The sequence below is a fragment of the Brassica napus genome, chromosome A7 (genome assembly GCF_020379485.1).
Source record: "Brassica napus cultivar Da-Ae chromosome A7, Da-Ae, whole genome shotgun sequence".
Lineage (NCBI taxonomy): Eukaryota > Viridiplantae > Streptophyta > Magnoliopsida > Brassicales > Brassicaceae > Brassica > Brassica napus.
This window is the reverse complement of record NC_063440.1, coordinates 10,538,873-10,560,411: the sequence shown is the minus strand read 5'-3', so window position 1 is coordinate 10,560,411 and position 21,539 is coordinate 10,538,873. Positions and strand designations below refer to the sequence as shown.

At 30.4% G+C, this 21,539-nt stretch overlaps 3 protein-coding genes, 1 long non-coding RNA gene and 1 other non-coding gene across 10 annotated transcripts; all 5 read left to right on the top strand.

Moving 5' to 3' along the window:
- The first annotated feature begins 2,148 nt into the window (after window positions 1-2,148).
- LOC106413847 lies at window positions 2,149-4,527 on the top strand. The gene is made up of 2 exons (XR_007314844.1): window positions 2,149-3,772; window positions 3,970-4,527. It is a non-coding gene; the product is annotated as an uncharacterized LOC106413847 (transcript).
- Window positions 4,528-7,631: 3,104 nt separating this feature from the next.
- On the top strand, window positions 7,632-9,156 carry LOC106356194 (heavy metal-associated isoprenylated plant protein 29-like). Of its 2 annotated transcripts, XM_048736642.1 has the most exons (3): window positions 8,237-8,279; window positions 8,360-8,435; window positions 8,569-9,156. In XM_048736642.1, exons 1-3 carry the CDS (start codon window positions 8,271-8,273, stop codon window positions 8,925-8,927), a joined length of 444 nt encoding a protein of 147 aa, XP_048592599.1. In that variant the 5' UTR covers window positions 8,237-8,270; the 3' UTR covers window positions 8,928-9,156. The 2 variants fall into 2 exon arrangements, with proteins under 2 accessions (XP_022545245.2, XP_048592599.1); XM_022689524.2 differs by having other exon boundaries at window positions 7,632-8,435.
- Window positions 9,157-13,212: 4,056 nt separating this feature from the next.
- Window positions 13,213-17,724, top strand: LOC106357756 (putative lipase ROG1). 5 transcript variants are annotated; one of them, XR_007314843.1, is made up of 11 exons: window positions 13,213-13,532; window positions 13,644-13,764; window positions 13,851-13,918; window positions 14,933-15,012; window positions 15,293-15,526; window positions 15,634-15,797; window positions 15,865-15,920; window positions 16,022-16,074; window positions 16,927-17,095; window positions 17,165-17,282; window positions 17,367-17,724. XR_007314843.1 is itself a non-coding variant. In XM_013797452.3 (11 exons), exons 2-11 carry the CDS (start codon window positions 13,688-13,690, stop codon window positions 17,469-17,471), a joined length of 1,095 nt encoding a protein of 364 aa, XP_013652906.2. In that variant the 5' UTR covers window positions 13,213-13,532; window positions 13,644-13,687; the 3' UTR covers window positions 17,472-17,724. The 5 variants fall into 5 exon arrangements, 4 of the variants coding, with proteins under 4 accessions (XP_013652906.2, XP_048592596.1, XP_013652907.2 ...); XM_013797452.3 differs by having other exon boundaries at window positions 14,942-15,012; window positions 17,185-17,282; XM_048736639.1 differs by having other exon boundaries at window positions 17,185-17,282.
- An 857-nt stretch (window positions 17,725-18,581) lies between these two features.
- Window positions 18,582-19,740, top strand: LOC125576478 (pollen-specific protein-like At4g18596). The gene is made up of 2 exons (XM_048736641.1): window positions 18,582-18,787; window positions 19,109-19,740. Exons 1-2 carry the CDS (start codon window positions 18,619-18,621, stop codon window positions 19,453-19,455), a joined length of 516 nt encoding a protein of 171 aa, XP_048592598.1. The 5' UTR covers window positions 18,582-18,618; the 3' UTR covers window positions 19,456-19,740.
- A 360-nt stretch (window positions 19,741-20,100) lies between these two features.
- Window positions 20,101-21,281, top strand: LOC125576477. Its single transcript, XR_007314842.1, has 3 exons — window positions 20,101-20,508; window positions 20,590-20,647; window positions 20,980-21,281. It is a non-coding gene; the product is annotated as an uncharacterized LOC125576477 (long non-coding RNA).
- Window positions 21,282-21,539: the final 258 nt, after the last annotated feature.

The following is a 21,539-nucleotide window of genomic DNA, read 5'->3' as shown; positions in this document are numbered from 1 at the left end:
GCTTCAACATTCGACATGCCAGAGCTTTGGAACAGACTGTAAGGAGCTGATTGCAATGATAAAGGAACCCCATGAGTGGCCAAGCTTCGCAACAGAATTGGAGAAGATAGAGACGCTGCAGATTTGCTTTCCGGAATTCAAGATTATCCACGTGCCACGTGTGCGCAACCGGTTTTCTGATTTTTTAGCCAAGACTGCTAGGACCTTTCGCAGAGAGTTATTTTTTATTGGTTGTTCTATTCCGGTCTGGTTACCCAGACCACCTCAAGTTTGAGTAATAGAATGGCCGTTCGACGTCAAAAAAAAAAAAAAAAAAAAAAAAAAAAAAAAAAAAAATTAGATAGTAGGTCTTGATCCATGGAACAGCATGGATGTTTGTTTTTATTTTTATATACATAAATATTTGTTTTACGTTGTTAATGATTTTTAGCGTTAAATATACTTAAATTTTGATATGACTATTTCAAATACAATAATTTTACATTATACATGCTGAATTTGAATCAATTGTTACAAATTGTCACATGTATTTGTCGCTTTTTATTAAATATTTATGTTATTAAATTTGTGTTTGATTATTAAACGAATTAATACATGAAACAACATTAAAGAGCGACAAAACCAACTCGAGTATCAGACATATTCATTTATAAGATATACGTAACTACATATATTCTTTGTGTTTCGATTAAAACTGTTTTTTTCATTTTAAAGTCGTTTTAAAACGAAAATATGAAGTTTTTTTGGCAATTTAGGGTTCTTAGACCATCTTCATCCTCACTCCATAATTTACTGCAAAATAGAATGGAAAATAGAGTAATGAAGAAACAAAAAAGTGATTACTCTATAAATGAAATGATTTTTTATTGTTTATTCATACTCTATTTTCCACTCCATATTTGGAATAAATTATGGAGTGGGGATGAAGATGCCCTTAGAATGGAGAATTGGGACTTTCAACTCAACCTTCAAAATTTCAATTGATTCTGGGATTCATGATGATTTAAGGTGATTTCACAATAACAGAGTTCAAAAAAGGAGCTTATGCGACCAAAACGAAAAACTCCGTTTTATTTTTGAGACGTCGCAACGCAAAGGATATATGTTCTGTGGTATATGTAAGAAACAAATATGTCTGATAGCCAAGTTAGTTTGCTCGCTGGATAAATTGGGGCGGAGGCTGGGTTCGAAACTGTGGGGCGCAATGTTTTTAGTTTCAAGTTTAATACTAAAACGACGTAGTTTTGGTTTATGTTAAAATAAAGGTTTGACTTATAAGTTTTTGAGTTTGTGGATTAATTTACAAAAAAAAAACTACATTGAGATTCTTTTTGCAGAAGACCCTATTTTTTTTGAACCAAAAGAATAAATAAAAAATCTTCCTAAGATTATAATTTAAAATATATACATATATATTGTTAAATTAAAATATTTATTCTATCTTCTAATTAATTTAAAAATTAAATTAAATTTTAAGCAAATAATGAAAACTAAAAAATATTTTCAAATATAATTTAAATTTTTTTAAAAAAATTTGGCACATGTTACAAGAAAACCCCTAGTTAGAAGATATATATTAATCTTGACAAATTAGATACTGGATTACATTAGTAACATTGTTGCAACATTAAAAAAATTAACTGAACTTTTTGAAACTTTTGTGTTTACTTATCAATTTAAAGATGTTTTCACAAATTATTATTGGGATACCAAAAAAAATCCAATTGACTAATTAAATAGAGAATTGTACTTGTAACACTGTTGAAACTTGCAGCATAAAAAGAAGATTTTTGTTAAAGTTGAACAAAAAATGAATAAATCCGATCGGACATTAATTAAACTTCTCGAAAGGACGGACTTTTAATAAAAAAGTGTGAAACACAACATATTATTATGTTTCTACAATTCTAATGTAATCAAATAATAGTAAATCTTCTAACAGTAAACACACATCAACTAACCTGTTGTTATAAATTCGAGCTTGATTCAGTAAATATTAGGGAATTTATTTTCATCCAAAACTGAATTTAGATTTTGTTTGAATTCGTATGCTGTTACAGATTATTATAGCGGAAACATTTTGTTTTAATTTTCCGAAGACATTTACCATATAAATTATGCAAAAAACATTATTATTGATATTTAGTCAAAAGTTTCTTAAACTATTTAAACAGCAAGGAATATACAAAATGTTTCTCCTTGTCGATCTTTCCACTTATTATATTCGTAATATTACTCTTACTAGATAAGTAAGAAAATATAAGCTGACCAGATAACTGGGTTAGTGAAACTTTAATTAGCGTGATATTCAAACTCTTGTTTTACTCCATCATTCAGCATGATATTCAGAACCATAAGAGTAAACTAGGGAATTGTTGTTTGGAAGACATGGATAAAGCTAATTTGAAGGTTGCTAATGGTTTGAATCTAACCATGCTAAATAACTATATCAATATGTATATTAGGTAAGAGTGAATTGGCTCAAAATCCTAAAAGAAGTTATTAATTAAGTAACTACCCATGAAACAAATTGTGTGGGATTTAATATTCAACTTGGAGAACTGCAATTACAAAACAGTCCTTTTGGTTTATAGGAAATGTTTAGGGTGAATTGGGTGAAAATCCTAAAAGAATATGGAAATTAGCAAAGTACCAAAGAGAAGAAAATAGTGGGGTTTAGTTTTTCTCTGTGACATAGCAATTTACCTTAGTACCCCTAAGCTCTTTGGACGTAGGTTTATAGATGGGAAAAAGATTTTTAAGCTATTATAAATATTTTGCTTAGATTTTTTGGGGGATTTTCTATATAGTAAACAATAACGCTTTTTCTTCTCTCTTATTTATCTCTCTTGTCTCTTCACCCTTCCTCTTCTCTTTTCTCTTCAACTACTTCAGCTACATCTTTGGTCGGATCGTCTTTTTTTAGCTGTATCTTTGTTTTCCTTTTGTCTATCACTGTCAATGATTTACATCTCCATTCTTGCTCTTAACATGTAGATCTAGATCGTTAGATCCCTTCTCGGTTGTTCTTGCATGTTTGTTTTAGATCTTCTGGTGCATGATCTCTTCCAGTTGCTGGCTCGGGGTTTGATCTAAGCACTGAGGGGCTCTGTTTCTAGATTCATGGATCTTTATTTGGTTCAAATTTCCTTTCTCTAGGCGTTTTCATGGCACTAGATAGATAGGGAGAAGAATGTGAGGCTTCAATGGACGTAGGCGTTGAAAGTAATTAGTGATTATAGGTGTAACAAAAATATTAAATATGTATCAAACATGTTAGCCGCATTGAATAGTATTAACCGGTTTGAGTATGTAATCATATGCGATTGTCTGTGGCTAATAACAAACGTAGAGGTTTAATTTCATATGTACCCGGCTAAAATTTTATGTTTTCTATTAAATATAATATTAATTTCAACAAATCGAAACACAAATGCTAAAAAATGTTGATATTAGGATAAATAATTCAAAGGTTGGGTAAAATTAATATTAGCTATCAATAAGAAAAGCTTATATGTCTCACAATGGATCTTAAAGATTAATTCAAAATAGAAATGAAAATATGAATAAGTAGTTACATGTTAACAAATTAACTAACAGGCTAATAATAAACACAAAGATGCTGATATTCCACCGACTTTCTTTGGAAATGGTTTTGCTGACAACTTTATAGCAAACGAAAACAGTGGACATCCACCAGTAAAAGGAATAATAGAAATTCTTGATGACCAGGATGAGGTGGTGGACATTAATCATGGAACTTTGGGCACAGGTTAGTTATGTAGAACAACATCTACATCTTTGTCAGTCTTTTTACTAGCTAATATAATTTGTTTGAATGCTACTACATATATTAACCTGATAAGTATATCATTAACTGTCAATATTAAATAGTATAGCGTTTTATGATATGATAACTGCTAAAATAAATTATGTAAGCGTAACTAACTGTGCTGAAAATGAATATAGGTGCTTCAAACAGTGTGCAGGTTCTTACTAATCAAGAGGATGCACCGCCAACCTTATAGGATTTTGGGATAGACTTGGTGAACTACACTAAACATGGAATTCACCAGGGACATACTAATGAAGGGTTAGACAATGGGATGATGTTTCGGGAGGGAGTTATAACTTATAAGTGATGGCCGAGCGGCTGAAGGAGAGTTAACTATTAATGATCCAGATGTCAAAATGTAGGGGTGATTCTAGGTACCACGGGAAACAGTTGATGGAGGAGGTTCTTCAACAGGGTCCAGTAATGAATACATTTCACCCTATCGGCACGGTTATGGAAAAAAAATAGCATTTAGGATGGTTTTGGGGGATAAACTTATATGTAACCGTATAAGTATTGTTTAGTTACCGTTAATTATAATCGGAAACTGTTAGAAGATAGTTTAGCAAGGAGTGATTTGATTTTGGTTTGTTAAAATATCTTGTAACCATTGTTGTTATATATAATGGTCAGCTACTTTTATGTGATTGTTTCATAAATAAAATGTATGTTAACCAACTGGTTTTAATTGAGGGAGAGAAACATAAAATGAAAATCATACATTAAAACATATCCAGTGGCTGGATAAATATATCAGTTAGCAATATATTTATAAATTTGGCTGGATAAATTATAATATGACGATGAAAACTGACATTGCAAGCGAATGTATTTAGTGTTTCCTCAACACGGTTTAGTGATTACTGTTAGCTGTGTTAATTAATAATTAGAGACTTAATAAATCTCAGATACGAGGACGGAGATTCCGCCGGAGCGATGGATCTGAGCGGAGGTTCGGACTTGTTTCTCCCACTGGATGCCGCCCCAGGAGGCGGTGAGGTAGCTGCTGCCGGAATCAACGAAGCTCTGGAAGCTTAGGTAGGAGGCGGTGAGGGCGATGAGGAAGAGAGCCCAGAGGAACATGGTGCTCATCGAAGCGAAGCAACAGTGGAGATGACGGTTTCACCGGTCGATTTTGCATTTTCTGGCGTTTACGGAAACAGCTCACATGGTTAACGGCGTTGACGGAAAGATTTATCGAACTGAAAAAAAAAACAAAAAAAAAAATTCAAAAGAGGGGCGACACATGTAGATTTTTATTTTATTTTTTGGTATCTTCCAAAAACATCTGCTAAGGAGAAGAGCGAGCAACGGAGGAGTAATTATGAATTTTGGGTTATCAGATATGTTAGTTTTGTCTTGGAGTTATCGATAGAAAGGTAGTAGGGGTGTAATCGTCATAAAAGTTTCGAACAAAGTGACAAAAATCCTAAATGGGTATAGAGCTAATTAGGACATAAATCTTATGTGTAGAGTGCAAATACTCAAATGTTTATAAGAATAGGGCCACGGGTACATTAAAAAGTGAAAAGAATGTGGAAACAATAATACGGGGAATTAATAATGATTAGATTGCCAAATGAGAAGCTTGGTCATTCTGACACAAGGAGTCTGAAAAAAAAGGGAAATCACAGCAATGAGTCCTTGCATGCAAAAAAATTGTACAGGGAGAGAGGCAAAAAATTAGTGATATCATGTTTTATAGATTGTTCAACATTTACAAGCTATTAAAGTGTCTGCAATCTAACGTTAAATTTGGATATATTACATAATCTGGTTTGATATTATGTTCTACAGATTGTTCAACATTAACAATACTATTATATGTGATTTATTATTTGTTATGTGTTATGTATATGATATATAACGGATAAATAAATTGTTACACATTTTTAGATATGTTAGCTATATAACAGTAAATCTCATAAAGTAATCTAAAATATCAATAAAAATTAAAATAAAATTTATGTTAATATGTAAGTTGGAAGGTTACTAAAGAACCTTAAATATTAAAAGATAATGTAAATGTATGATAAAATTAGTTGTTATATGCTATAAATTATGGTAGCAGTCTAAAAAAGAACATTCAAAGGTATACTCAAAATTATACATGGCTAAAATCTTTATTGTATCAAATTAAATTGGTAGATACTTTCAATATTATATTTAGCGCGTAAAAAAAATATTAACAAGTTATACAACGATAAAAATATATAAATTCTAAGCATGACCTAGTTTTTAAGCATTTTAAGCTTTTACGTGTATATGTATCTATAAATTCTAAATTTGTAATTAATAGTAAAAAAATTTCGTCAGCTAATTTGGCAAGTGTATATTAACAAAACCCAAGTTCGAATTGTGCGTCCTTGAAGTTTTTGTTTTTTTTTCCTAAGGAGCGGCAAACATGTAATTTTGGTATCATCTCTTCCCCTTTTCTATAACCTGCGTTTTCTGAAGCTCAAACAATGACTGCCTCCACCTTTTCCCAGATTTTGCACTCGCTTTTTTTTTGGAACTGAATTCACTTGTTTATTCACCTATTTAATTATTTTAATTTAAACTTTATAAATCTAAGTTGGATTCGAAAAGAGAGGTTGAGGGGTTAGCCACTACAATCTTAACCATAGCAGATCGTATGAAAAAAATTGATTGAGAATATGACTCTGGTAATTAAGTATGAAATGAAAGGAGATGCATAGAATTGAATAAATTAGAGGAATAGGGAAACACAAAGATTTTAGAAAGCTTTGTTCAGGAGAATAATTCATAAAAAAAAACAATTCAATTTGTCTAACATCATATCTTTTGTGTAAAGTTGGTTTATCAGAAAAAGAAATTTAAAAACAGATTTGAGTTAGAGAAAACCGTAGCTTAGCATCAAGATAAAATAGGGGTATTATGGTCATAAAAATTTCGACAAAAGCTATGTAAACACTAAATGTGTATATACTTAATTATGCTATAATGTTAGTGTGTGGAGTGCAAATACTCATTAGGTAATTTATAACAAGATTCGATCCACGCTTAAAAAGTGTGGAACTATTTTTATTAAAATTTTCTATTTCAAAATTATTATTTTTAGATAATATAGAATTGTCGATCTAAAAATTTAAGACATGTTAAAAAATTTTACTTTTGTATAAATTTTTATATATTTACTATTTTTAACATGTTCTAAGAACATATTATGTATTATATATTTTAAATTTAAATGAATGCAATTTTATATCATTAAAATGTATGTTAAGTTATCAATGTAATATGATTTGTCATGTGTCATATAATATTTTTATTTTAATATAACAGATTTGATGAGTATAAAATATATTAAATAGCATTGAATTATGAGAAATTTCCATAAAAACCACATTCATAGTACCACTTTTCATGTTTACACTAATCATTTTTACCATCACTTTTAATGAAGAATAAAAGACACTTATACCTCTAGGGTTAACTAATCTAGACTTAGGGTTTAGAGTTAAGGAGGTCGGGATAGGATTTTTGGAATGCGAAATTTAGGATTCTAATAAATATATAAATAAATATTAAAAAATATAATTTTAGAAAAATAGTTTCAAACATAATTTTCGATTTTCAAAAATAAATTTCGAAAAAACAATTCAAAAAAAAATTCTAAAAAAGTTCGAATATGAAAAAGTATAATTCGAAAATATATTTTTTTATTTAAGTAATGATTTATTATATATATAAATAACAACGGTATAAGAGTATTTTGCCACTTAATGAATAATATATTTTTAAAAATGTCCTTTTAGTGGTGGTAAAGATGAAAAGTGGTACCATGAAAGTTGTAAACATAAAATTTCCCCATGAAAATTGGTGTGATTATGTTTTAATAAGATAGATAGTTTTTTTTAGAATTTGTGTAGTTTAAATTGTTTTGATATTAAAAACATCTCTAACTCATCTTTATAATTTTCTCTATATTAGATGAACTCTAAAATATAATCATTTTCTTTTGTGCCAATGTGGTTTTCTATGATATAATATTGCTATATTTTCCCCTATTATACAGCAAGACATTTGAATAAGAAACATCTGTATTTTAGAATTGCTTTGTTATAGAGAAAAAAGTAGAAATTGGTTGGAGATAGGCTAAAGAAACACAAAATCCTCATGTCATAACGTTAGCAAATATCTAAATTTGATCTGTCAAATCATGATCATCATTTTCAAGATTATATATTATTGTAAAACCGGGTCACATAAGCTTTTGACTTCAAGGCAGTTTCCATGCATTTTCACAAAATTTTCATGTAGAAGCAACATAATATAAAAATAATATTCTATAGACCTTCAAATATATTCTCAATTCCTGTGATGCCTATTTATATATGTGTTTCTCTTCTAGTCAGTCATTCATCGACCAAACTGTGATAAGTCTAATAAGGTCTCACGCTACAACGTAAAAATGACGACGGTGAATAACTTTTCTCTATATCCATTTTCATGGGTACTCGTACATGCACACATTTACTGAATATATTTTTGTGTACGCAGGTAGTGGAAATGGATGTGCCTATGGACTGTCCTGGTTGCGAGAGAAAAGTTAGGAAGGCTCTTGAAAGCATTAAGGGTAATTAATTAGTGAAAATGGGTTAACAATCATTTAACTTATTTCATCAGTAACTTGTTTATATATAACATTTCATCAAGAATTACTTTCTTGCCAATCAAGAAAATTGGTAATCAAGACTTGGATTGAACAGGAGTCCATGATGTTCAGATAGATATGAATCAGCAGAAAGTAACGGTGACTGGTTCGGCGGAGCAGAAGAAGGTTCTTAAAGTTGCAAGGAGTATTACAGGAAGAGAGGTATGCTTATGGTCGTGCCCTTACCACCCCGAATCTAATGGATTTAACGACAAGTACTACAAGAAGAAGTTCCGCAAGAGAATCATCATGTCAAAAAATGGTGAGAAAGTGAGTTCTTATAACTATTATATGCATGGATACCACGGACACGACCATGGTTACCATCAGGAACGGCCTTATTCTGGTCTTATCGACGAGAACGCTACTTCAATGTTCAGTGAGGAAAACCCTCATTTCTGTAACATCATGTGATCGATCTCCATTTCAACGGCTACTATGCATGGAACAACTTTAGTTTGGTTATGCTCCTTCCTTTGTAAATAAACACGCAACCTAGTCGAAACCAAATATGAGTCCTCGTCCTCAGCTCAGTTGGATTTGATCCAGTCTCGATCAAAATGTTTATGTAATAAATGGGTTTGGTTTAAATTTAGTAAGATCAAATAAAGCTTGGTAGTTATCATCGCATGTATAATGTATACGTGGCTTTAATTGGTTTAAAAAAACCAAATATTTTATTATTGTATATACAGTAGAAACTCTATAAATTAATATTCGATAAATTAATAAATTTATCCGGTTTCAAATTAGGCCGTTTTAAAATAAGATATTTTCGATAAAATAATAAGATAATAAAAATGTAAAAGCCAACCGTTAACGAACAAACATAAAATTAACAGGTTTTGTCTATTTTTAATGATTGACTAATATAATCTTAATTTTGCGTAGTTAAATGGCTAGTTACGAAATAAGCCTGTGCACACAATACATGTTTATTAAATATGCAGATTTTAAACACTTCAAGAAAAAAAAACTATTTTTCCGTTATGATCCATTTCTCTTATATATTAAAAGCGAAACATTACAACCTTTGAGTTATGCATATGTCATCATTAGTATGATTTTTAGAATCTTAACAAAATAGGTTGGTCTATCTAGTTATATATTATATATTTTTTATTAAACTAAGCATAGTTTAAATATTAATGTTTTAAAATATATTCTCCATTTTTTCCATAAATAAAATCTACGGAATTACCTAATATGATTAAAATATATATGACAATTAATGATTTTGAATAATAAAGATATGATAACAATTTGTGTAACTTCAGTCATTTTTGTTTAATTTTATATTACATTTTTTAAATAACTTTAAATTAATACAACTTTTACAATTCCACATTATTTTTTTATGATTAATGGATTTAATTTTATTTATAAAAATACAAATTAACATAGAACATATGAGTATGAAGTCTCATTTAATAGATATTCAGATTAAAATATATATCTATTTTAAAATCAGTTAAATTAATAAATTCAACTGTATACCATATAAAATACATAAATATTGGAAACTTTAAATTTACATTGAACAAATCTTAAGAATTTACTATTTAATTTCAAAATTTGCATTGAATTTTTTAAAATAATTATAAATTACTAAAACTATTAAAAATCTCATATTGAAAATTTGTTATCAATGATTTACAAATTTTGTTATAAAAATATAAATGATCATGAAACTATATGAGTTGGAAGATTCATTTAATAAATAATTATATTAAAATATATTATTTATCTGTGTTAATATCATAAAATTTTAATTATATATCACATAAAATAGATAAAATCGATTGTTTAGATTTATTTATTATAAACTGATTGTAAATAAACAATAATAATTGTTTTAATTTATACGCTGACATCAATTTATTTATATATGTAACAGTAACTGACTTATAAAATTTAATATATATTTATTATTTTATTATTTTATAATATTTAAAAGAACGCAAATAAATGATATTGCATAAAAGTATTTATATATATATTATTTATTCCGCCCAAAACGCGGATCTTAGTTTTTAAATTAAGAACACCAATCTATTTTCTAAAAGCCGATTTAATAAGATATCTGAAGTTTGATAGAATAATGTGATAAGAACATTAAGTCATCATCATTTATGGAGCAAATAGTCATGAGCCATAGAGAGGAGAATGTCAAGTTGAGTTAAGCCCAAAAAACACCTGTGTCAAACATGCTCACTCAACTAACACAAACATATTCAACTCATCTAGATCACACTAAGAAGAAGAATCATACCCAAAATATTCACCATGAAAAAATATTGAAGATATAATCCGACAGAAGGTTACTAAACCAGAGGAAGACACATGAGTACTCTTTGAGGGCATTACGACCAAACCAGAACAAAGCAATAATCTTTGAGTACTGAATTCTCAACTCATGAGAAGCACACGACGAATTAGATTCATGATGCAATTCATTATGTTTTAAAAATTATTCAACTTCTAAACCGATTTATTCTCGACTTGCTTTATTTAGAAGATCACGAATAAATTACTTGAAAACCAGATTTTGGCTTACCAGGAAACACATTAGATACATTAAATCATTTAGGAGAGTTATCAAGCATCTTCTGATGCATCAGCAAACACAAATCATGCAAATCAATTAAAAGAATCATTTTTCATATTTGGATCATTTTTACATATTTACAACTGCCATATCTTCATTATTTTTTTTTGCTTAAATTTGGTGCACCATATCTTCATTATTGCTGCATCCTGGAGGCTTTCTCATGAATCAAGACAATCCAAGACATCTTCTGTTTATGCTCAAGCTCTCAAGATTCAATAAATAATCATCACACCAACTTTCTTTGTCTGGACTGATTACACCACGATCTCGTGCAACTACCATATTCATTAAATTTGAATTATTTGTTTCTTTGTTTAACTTTTAGAACGTTAGAATAGCAATAAGTTTGGAATCTCTTGATCATCTTGTGATCTCAAGTTTGGTGAATTTCAATTTTATATCATAATGTTAACTCTCAGACAGAGTTTTTAGGAATTATCTTTGGGTGATTCTTTAGGAATTCTCTTTCGATCATAGAATATATTAATATAACGCTCTCTTTAATTGATTCTTTGTAATGCTCTACTTGGATGATTTTTGGGAGAATTCTAACTTTACTTCGAATTCGAGATCATTTTTCAAATTTACCTTTAAATGATAACTATTTTCATAATTATCTTAAATTTATTATAAAAACAAAATTAATCTTACTAAATCATTTATAAATGTTTAAAAATTATTTATAGAAATTTATAAACTAAACCTCCCCTAAATACTAAACTATAAAAATAATAAATAAAAAAATAAATTCAAATGTTATAGTATTTTGGATTGAGTTTATTTTTGAAAAATAGTGTCCAACTTAGTATAATTTAAACAATTTCTCATGCTTTTTGCCTTAAAAACTAATACGGATCATAAAGAAAATATAATTTTGTATTCTACAGATATTTTCAATCGATATATTTAATACTCAACTATTAGTGCACATATTTATGCTTTTAGACTAGCTGCTGACTCCCTCTGTAATATAAGATTTAATTAATAAACGGTTAAAAATGGACAGAAATTGTCAGTTTCTTTTTTTCATTAGCGGTTGATTTTTTATGTTCTAAGGTCTTAGCATGTCTTGCTTTCACTCTGTCTGAGCTTTTATCATTTATACTCAGAGATAAGGGTGAGCAAAGATCGAATATCCGAATTTTTGGAGGTCTTCGTGATCCGCTCTATTTCGTAGTAATAATTAATTATTATCTGATCCGATTCGATTTATAGTCAACCGGATATTTAGTGTCTGGAAAATTTTAGATTTTTAACCTTATATATTATTTTATTCGTAAAAATAAAATAATAATTAAAAAGAAATTAAAAATTCAAAACTAATATAAAATAATAATATTTGTTTACAAAATAAAAAAAAATATTTTTTTTTCTAACTTCAAAAAAAAATTATTTAATTTTAAAAATTCTAATAGCTAATGAATAAATTTAATAAATTAAATGTTGTATAACTTATATGAAATATAAGCTATATATATATATATAATTCTTTAAATATATATATATATATATATATATATGTGTGTGTGTGTGCGCGCATATTTATGCATATAACGGATATCATTTCCTACAAATATAAGTATTTGTGATTTATTTCGTTTTTTTACGGATATTGCATATTAGTATTTGCTTTGCTTCGTTGATTGCGAATATCCAATTTTTTTGGTTCGATTCGAAACGAATAACAAATCGAATCAAAATTCACATATATTTTTTTGAAGCCCTACTCGGAGATAGTCAATTGTCTGTTTAGTTTTTTGTTACTTCTTTCATGTGTTTCTGTATTAATTTTTAGTAAATTTTGCCAACATTTTAAAACTGGTCTAAAAATTAACATTTTACAACAATAAAAAAGTACGATAACTGATAGTATGTTCATGAATGATCCAACACGTTAAATTCTTTTTAAGAGGGTTTATGCTTTCCATTTTTACTAGTTGCTAAAATGTTGTAATTGTAGAATATAACTTGTTCAGACTAAAAAATAATCATCCAAGCAACTTCAATCATGTTAATCTATTTTATTAAAACAGGAGCATGGCCTATTGATATAGATATGGTCAGCTATTTTAAAACATTTATTAAAAACATTTATTAATCATTTAAGAGAAATACTATAAAAAAAATATGACTAAAAACATTAATATAAAAATTAAATTTCTAAAAAATATAAAACAAAAAATATACGTGCTCTTGATTTAGGACGAGTCAGAATCTAATTAATTTTGGTAAAACCATAGATCCAAACTTTGTACTGTCACGTGTATCTCGTTCTTTTTCTAAATGATTAAATGAAACAAAAATATTAATAAGAAAATGTGGATTATCATTTGTGGTTGTGGTTTCGCTAAGAGAAGCCTTAGCAGAGCGCGGGTGTTTCCTTCCGTCTTCCTCGTGCTCTTGATTTGGTAATTGCTTCCGTTCTTCTGTCGTAGAATCGTAGGGATTTGGTGTATGAGAATGGCTGATCCTGATAGTCGATCAAAATGTAGATTAGTGTTTGATTTCTGTGCAAACAGGATCTAGCAGAAGCGGGAGTCATCAGAGACTCAGAGTTCAAGCAATGAGTGCCATAGCGCAACGGGATGAGAATAATGTACCTGATCATCTTCTTGTTCTTGTACACGGTATTTGGGCCAGGTATAACGTCTCTTAAGAGATTATTTTTTATTTTAATAGTGTCGGTGTATTGAGTTTGAAAATTGTGTATATTCTATCTGCGTCAGTCCCAGCGTCTGGCTCTACGTGGAAGCTGAGATGAAAAGACGCGTTGGAACAAGATTCCTGATCTATGGTATGCTTATATGCTTTCAACTTTTATTCTTCTTTTAGTTTACTTGAGCACTTGTTGGAGTATGTATGGAAGATAGTTTCCCATTAGAACGGTTACTTAAACCATATCCAATGTTTTGACAAAAAAAAAAACATATCCGATCTATTTTATTATAGAGTTAATTTCAATTTATTTTTCTACAATATTATTCCCCAAAATATAATGTAAAAATAGAGAAATGCTATTTATTTTTCTAAATAAAAAAATATAAATCTCTATTTAGAAGAAGAAACAGAGATAAATAAAATAAATGTAGATGGGCTAGAGAAATTGCCTCTAAATATTATTCTTTTTATTTTTAAAAGATAAATGTTTTAAAATAATTTTTGTTTTAAAAAATGTATGTTTTACATTTTCTATGTAATTTTAATAGTAATGATTATATATTGTAAACTTCAAAGAGTTTTTTGAAAAAAAAGGTTTGTACTTATTCAAATGCTATTGGTTTAAATTTATAAATTTGTGGAAAAATAGCTAAATACTAAAGTGATGTATTTATAGTCAACATTTCATATATATTTTTAATATGTGAAAAACACAAAAAGTGTATTATTTAGAAAATAATGAATAATTATAGAAATAATTATAGAGATGAATTGGAAACATTCTAAAAGCTTGGAGTGTCCTTTCAGTTCCAATCCATCTCTATATGCCTCTAAAACAAATCTATTCTAATTCATCTCTATTTCCTTATATTTAGGACAAGAAATATCATTTCTCTATTTTACTCTATATTTTGGGAAATACTGTTTTAAATTTAACTCTATTATAAAATCTTTTTATTTATTTTTAAATTAGCAAAATGCATTAGAAATAGTTGCATACCATCTTTAGCAGCAACATGCGAAAGAGACATTTTGAGACATGTCTGTTTGGGACCGCATTTTAGTTTGGTTATTTTATCTTGTTCTTCTATGCATGCCTAAATTACACATCATGTTTTCTTTTATAATTCACTCTTTTTCCCTTGAACATGCTGCACAGCAAGTTCTTCCAATACTTCCACTAAAACGTTTGGCGGAATCGATGGAGCTGGAAAACGACTAGCAGAAGAGGTGAATTTACTATTTTGCTTTGGATTTATGTTTTCATATGGTGTTTTGGTTTTAAACGTTTATTTTATCAGTGAAAGTGATGTTTTGGTTTTATCTTTACTGTGTTTTTTTTCCTTATCAAAAGTTTAACATAAGTGAAAGTTAAGAGTAGAATCTTACCGTTTTAGTCGGGTGATACACATTGACGCCAAGTCTAGACACACGACCCAGGGGTTTCTACTCCTCAACACTAGTATATGAGCTGATATATGTATCCGTTCCTGATGTGAGAGAGGAATAGGTTAGACAAGTTGTCCAAAAGAGCAAGAGCTTGAAGAAGATTTCATTTTTAGCCCACTCTCTCGGTGGCTTATTTGCCAGACATGCAGTTGCTGTTCTTTATTCACAAGCCAATGATGATGCTGTCTCTAAATCTGGGGATTCACATATTCTGCGAGGTAGGATTGCTGGCCTCGAACCAATTAATTTCATCACCTTGGCTACACCTCATTTAGGAGTCAGAGGCAGAAAACAGGTTCTCTTCTTCTTCTTCTCTTATCATAATTGTAATCCGAGAGTTTCATAAAGGATAAATATAACCACTATTGTCTCTGACACATATATTATTATATTTTATGTCAGCTGCCTTTCCTTTTGGGAGTTCCTATTTTAGAGAAACTTGCTGCCCCAATAGCTCCGTTTTTTATTGGTCGCACTGGTACCCAGTTGTTTCTTACTGATGGTAAAGCTGATAAACCACCTCTTCTCTTGAGGATGGCATCTGACTGTGAAGATCTTAAATTTTTGTGAGTTAAAGGCACTATCATTATAATGACTTATTCTTAGATCCTAATGTATTTCCTTTTCGGGCAGATCGTCTCTGGGGGCATTTCCATGTCGCATCGTATATGCAAACGTATCTTATGACTGTATCCTATGCATTTCTGTTGATGTTTCTGTTTAACTTGTTCAGTCATGATTTCGAGTTTTGTCTGCATTTGTTTCTCAAATCTCCTTTCACATCTATTAGACATGGTTGGTTGGCGTACATCTTCCATAAGGAGAGAAACTGAACTTTTCAAGGTACATTTACTTAATCCGAAACGGTAAAACCTTTACATTAAATATTATTCCATTTTTCCCTACTAATTCTATATACAGTAGAAACTTCTATATGGTCCCGAGTTGATAAACATTATAAATTAATAAAAAAAATTTGGTTCCGAGTTGGATCAGTTTAAAATATGACACAAATCCCTAAAATAATAATATAATAATATTTTAGAAAATCTTATGTAAATATATAATAATTAATAATTATCTCTTATATAGTCTTGCTGAAATCATAAATTAATAATTTTTGTATATATTCATTTTATTATATTCTTTATTTCAAGTATCTCTATATTTTCGTAACACTTCAATTTTTTTTTATGTTCAGTGAAATTATATCTAAACCACATTTAAATTTTATAGAACATATTTTGTATACACCAAATAATACAATAAAAATAACGTGAAAGTCGAATTTCAAAAATTTAACTAGTGTATATACAATAAAATTAATTATTTTTAATTTATAAAAATATATTCTAAAAGAAAAAATCCAGAAAATACATTTTTATAATCAATAACGATATAAATTAATAAAATATCATAATTCCTAACATTATTAATTTTTAGAGTTTTACTGTATATAACTTGATCGTGAGTAGTACACTTGCTTACATCTATATTCACCGAAGATGTTTCTGGTACTTCATTTCTCTCAAATAGCTTAAGAGTCTAGGGAAGATTGGTTGCTGTAATTTATTCGTGCAAGAAGTTCTCTGGGGCTTGTAACCAACCCAATGCAAGTTTGAAAACTACTCTTTCGGTTTCTTTAAGACTCAGATCTGATAGTTATGTTTTCCCCCTGTTTTATTTTACACGCAGCCTCCACGACGGTCGTTGGATGGATACAAGCATGTTGTCGATGTAGAATACTGCCCACCTGTTTCATCAGATGGAGCCCATTTCCCTCCAGAAGCTGCTAAAGCTAAGGAAGCCGCACAAAGCTCGCCTAGTCCTCAGAACACACTTGAGTATCATGAAATAGTAGAAGGTGAGAACAAAGAAAGCCAACTATTAGCCCCAAACATTCGATTTGATTGATTCTTCTAAATCGTAACAGTTTCCAAAAAAAAATTTCAGAGGAGATGATCCGTGGCCTGCAGACATTGGGGTGGAAGAAAGTGGATGTCAGCTTCCACTCCACCTTCTGGCCGTACCTAGCTCATAACAACATCCACGTAAATTTCCAAAATCTTCACTTTGTGGGAACTGTTTTAATTCTTCCAGACAGGAACTAATAGAGAGTTTTGGGTCTTTTTCAGGTGAAAAGTGAAAGACTTCACAAAGCAGGAGCTGGAGTTGTTGCGCACGTGGTAGATAGCATAAAACAGCAAGAGTCTTCTACCCTTATTACCGCCAGCTTATGAATTGTCCAAGTCTTGGAGTGTTTAACCAGTTAAGCTGAGTGTGCCACGACATTTAAACCATACAAGTGTGTTCTTACTTACCAGTCCGGGAGATAGATGCGGATCAAGAACGTTCACATTCCTGACGATTTCTTTTTGTGTAGCCCCCAATTTTTTTTTTTACAAAATCATTTTACATATATAAAATATTTACTTGTACACGAATAATTTTTTTTGTTGTTGTTATAATTTAATAAAAATAAATTTAAGAATATAAATAAAATAAGAAAATATATTTGTATTAAATTTAAAAGTACACTAAAATAGAAAATATTTTTTATGTGATTAAAATTTAATTAAATTTTTGATTTGGCTTTAAAAAAATAAATTATTTAAACTGCTTTTTAAAAATTATATTTTTTGAAAATAAATATAATTGTTTTCTTAATTTTGAATAGGGTTTTAGAAATCTTATTTTTTAAAAATAAATATAATTATCGCCTTTCGAAATCAAGATCTTGGGATTGGACTTGTCAATCGATTCATAACCTTTGGAACACAATCAATATCTATTCGAATTTCTTTTACTTGTCGGAATACATCTCTGATCTGTCGATTATGTTATGGCCGGAGTCCCACTCATGGTGACCTAGTTGAATTGGCTTGGGGGAAGCTGTATGTATTATTGTGGGTCAATCTATTGGCGAACCGGGAACTTAACTAACATTAAGAACTTTTCATACTGGTGGAGTATTTACAGGAAATACTGCCGAACATGTATGATGGTACTACATTTGAAAGAGGTTATAGGTAAAAGCCTCAACATATTTTTGTTTGCCACTTCAAAATTACAGTTTCATCGGTTAACAATCGTCCATAAGAATATGACAAAGAAAACAGAATATAAGACGGTCGTTTCAGAAATGAAATCAAGTCCTAGCTGGCTCATACAAAAAAAAAAGTTCAATGAATCCAATAAGAAAATATTATTAGCAGAACATGGATGGTAATGAGAAAAACTCGGGTTCAAACCGGTCAAGAACCACAAACACCAAATATAAACAGGCATTTCCAAAAATAGACATGTGTTTTGTTGTTTTGTCTATTTATTCTCCATAAAAGAAGATCATTGATTGGATCTATAATTTCTTCATCTTAAAGAATAATAATGGCAAAATTCGTCATCTTCTTCCTTGCCTCTGCCCTATGTTTCACCACCCTCCTTCACTTCGCGGCCGCTGATGCCGACGACTTCGACCGCTTCCACATTAAGGGCTCCGTCTACTGTGACACCTGCCGTGTTCAATTCATGACCCGTCTCAGTAAAGTCCTCGAAGGTAATTTAAGAACATTATCTAATATAATTCATATGTGGATCATCTACAATCGCCAAGAACGTATAATAGCTATACAAAATGAATCCCATCTTTGTTTAGTTCGATGGTCTCAACTATGAAGTAAATGTTATCGTGGTTTTGCGTTATTCTAAACTATAATAACATGCATTTTCTCATCGTTTAGAAAAGATTTACGATTTGTCATCTTATAGTTTTAAATGACCTAGCGTACTCAAACGTCTAGACATGACCCTGGTTATTCACATGTCTTAGTTCGATAAGATTATACAAAAATTCACTTCGCATGTGTGTGTATTTCAGGGGCAAAGGTGAAGCTCGAGTGCAAGGGTCGTGAGAACCAGACAGTGACATTGACCAAAGAAGCTATGACCGACAAAGACGGTAACTACGAGATGGAAGTTATGGGAGACCACGAAGAGGAAGTGTGCGAGATCATCCTCGTCCAATCACCAGACGCAGAGTGTGGCGATGTGAACAATCAAGAGTTCCTAAGAAACGCAGCAAGGATCAGTCTCACGGCTAACGATGGCATTGTCTCCAACGAGACTCGAACCATTAACCCACTTGGGTTCATGAGGAAGACTCCTCTCGCTGACTGTCCTCAAGCTTTCAAGGAGCTTGGAATCGTCCCTGACGTCACCTTCTAAGCTTTATATATTTATTCTACCCATATATATCCATCTCTCAACATTTTATTTTTGACAACTCTTTCTATCTAATTATATAAAGCATTTTTTTTACATGTTGTGTTTGTGTTTACTTAACTAACGGTGTTTTCATTTCATATCTTGTGTTTGTGTTCCAGCAATTTTTCTTTTGCTCTTTTACTCTTGGGTGTTCTTTTATTTTCTAAAGAATGATCTGATTACCTTCCAAATTTTTAAGTCTAGGGAGTTTGTTTTAAGAATGATTTGAAGACGTATACATGATTTGAACACGTATACGATATTGCGATCCAAAGTTTTTACAGTTGACTACATAATAACATATTTAGTTTACAAAAAAAAACATATTTGTAATTTGTTGAATTGGATAATATTTTATATCATATATGTTTCTATGTGTTTTATATTGTTATTGTAAATTGTGATTCTCGTCCAACTATTCACTTTATTTTTGTTTTCACAAAGTTGTTATCTTTATATATAAAATAGGCTTTGCTTCTCTCCTAGGATGTCCACCTCAGCTGCCAGCGCATAAATTCACTCATTGTCAGAGCGACACGTGTCACGGACGGCCAAAACTCACCGTATCATTTAGACTGCATCAAATAGGCTTTTAATGATTTTGGGCTCTAGGTAAAGTGTATTTTGCGGCCTGTTTAGATATCTTCGTCCCTAGCCCTAATTCTAAAGACTCAAGGACATGGATATCTGTCTCTCTTCTCTGATGGCCGCCTGAGTTTCTCCGTGCTATCTGAAACGTTCTGAATAATGTCTTCCTCTTGCCATCAATTCCATTTTCTCTTTTCCCTTTTCACAATTTCAGTGTAACGTCTCCATAAGAGTTGTCAACTTCTTCAATTCCCTAATAAAAGCTTATTAGCCCCACTTACTACGCCGTATTTAATACATCTTAACCTTCCTCTACATCGGTTGCAATCATACTCTTATAAATAGACATGCCTCTCTGCGTTCTTCCCATCACTGCATCACGAATACAGATTCATTGAGTTCGAAAGCGAGGAAGATGCTGACTATGTAAGTCCTGGTACTTCCCTTCTTTGAAAGAAGAGTTGTAGACATTTTTTTGTTGGCTCAAATGGTAAGTCTTTTCTGCAGGCAATTAAAATTTTGTGAGATGAATAAGCTTCATGGGAAACATATACATCTAAACAAGGTATCATCTTTGTTCCTATCTTTCGTTATTAAGCATCATATTTTTTATTTTATTTTTTGCTTAAATTTGGACATTTTTATTTGCTTGAAAGTTCTTAGGAACTTGGATTATTGCAATTCTGGTGCAGAGACGTGTTTAATTTCTCCTTTATGAGTTTCTCACATTTTGTTTCTTGGATTGTAATTAAACATAGAAAGAGCTTCGATGTTGGTGCTAACATTTTCATTGGAAACCTTGACCCTGTATGTATATTATATATATTGGGTAATTATACTCTGGAATATTGGTACTTCAACTACAATTAAAGGAGAGGTTCACTTCATTTTGTCCAGAGAACATTGCAGAAGCTGCAGTTCAAGAAGAAAGTTGTGAATTAGAATTTGAGTGGGACAGTTGCAAAAAGATAAACAAGAGATTTCATCTGAGCTTTTCTTAACTTGGGGGCGGAGAAAGTAAGGACAAAGAAACACAACAAAATGAGAGAAGTAGAAGCTGCACACGCCAAGACAAGAGAAGATGAGCAGATTTGTAGAAAGTAAAAAGATCATCAAGAGAGACCAACTATAAGATAGTTCTCCATGCATGGATTATATAACAGAATTGGTAACTGATATACATAAGATATTTCTACAGATTTTCTAGAGTGTGGTTTGCAACTGACTGAACTTTAACACCAGCATAAATGGTTCCAACAAAAACCTCAAAAAGGTCTAGATTTCCAAGACTAAACGGAAATGTAAAAAAAACATCACTGATCATAAAGATTTTAAGTCATATGACAAATCTAAATCATTCTCCAAAGATGGCTAGAGAAAAGCACTCTACAGTGCTTGAAGAGAATCAACTTGCATCATGAATTTCTTACTGGAGAAACAAATATGAACACATCAGT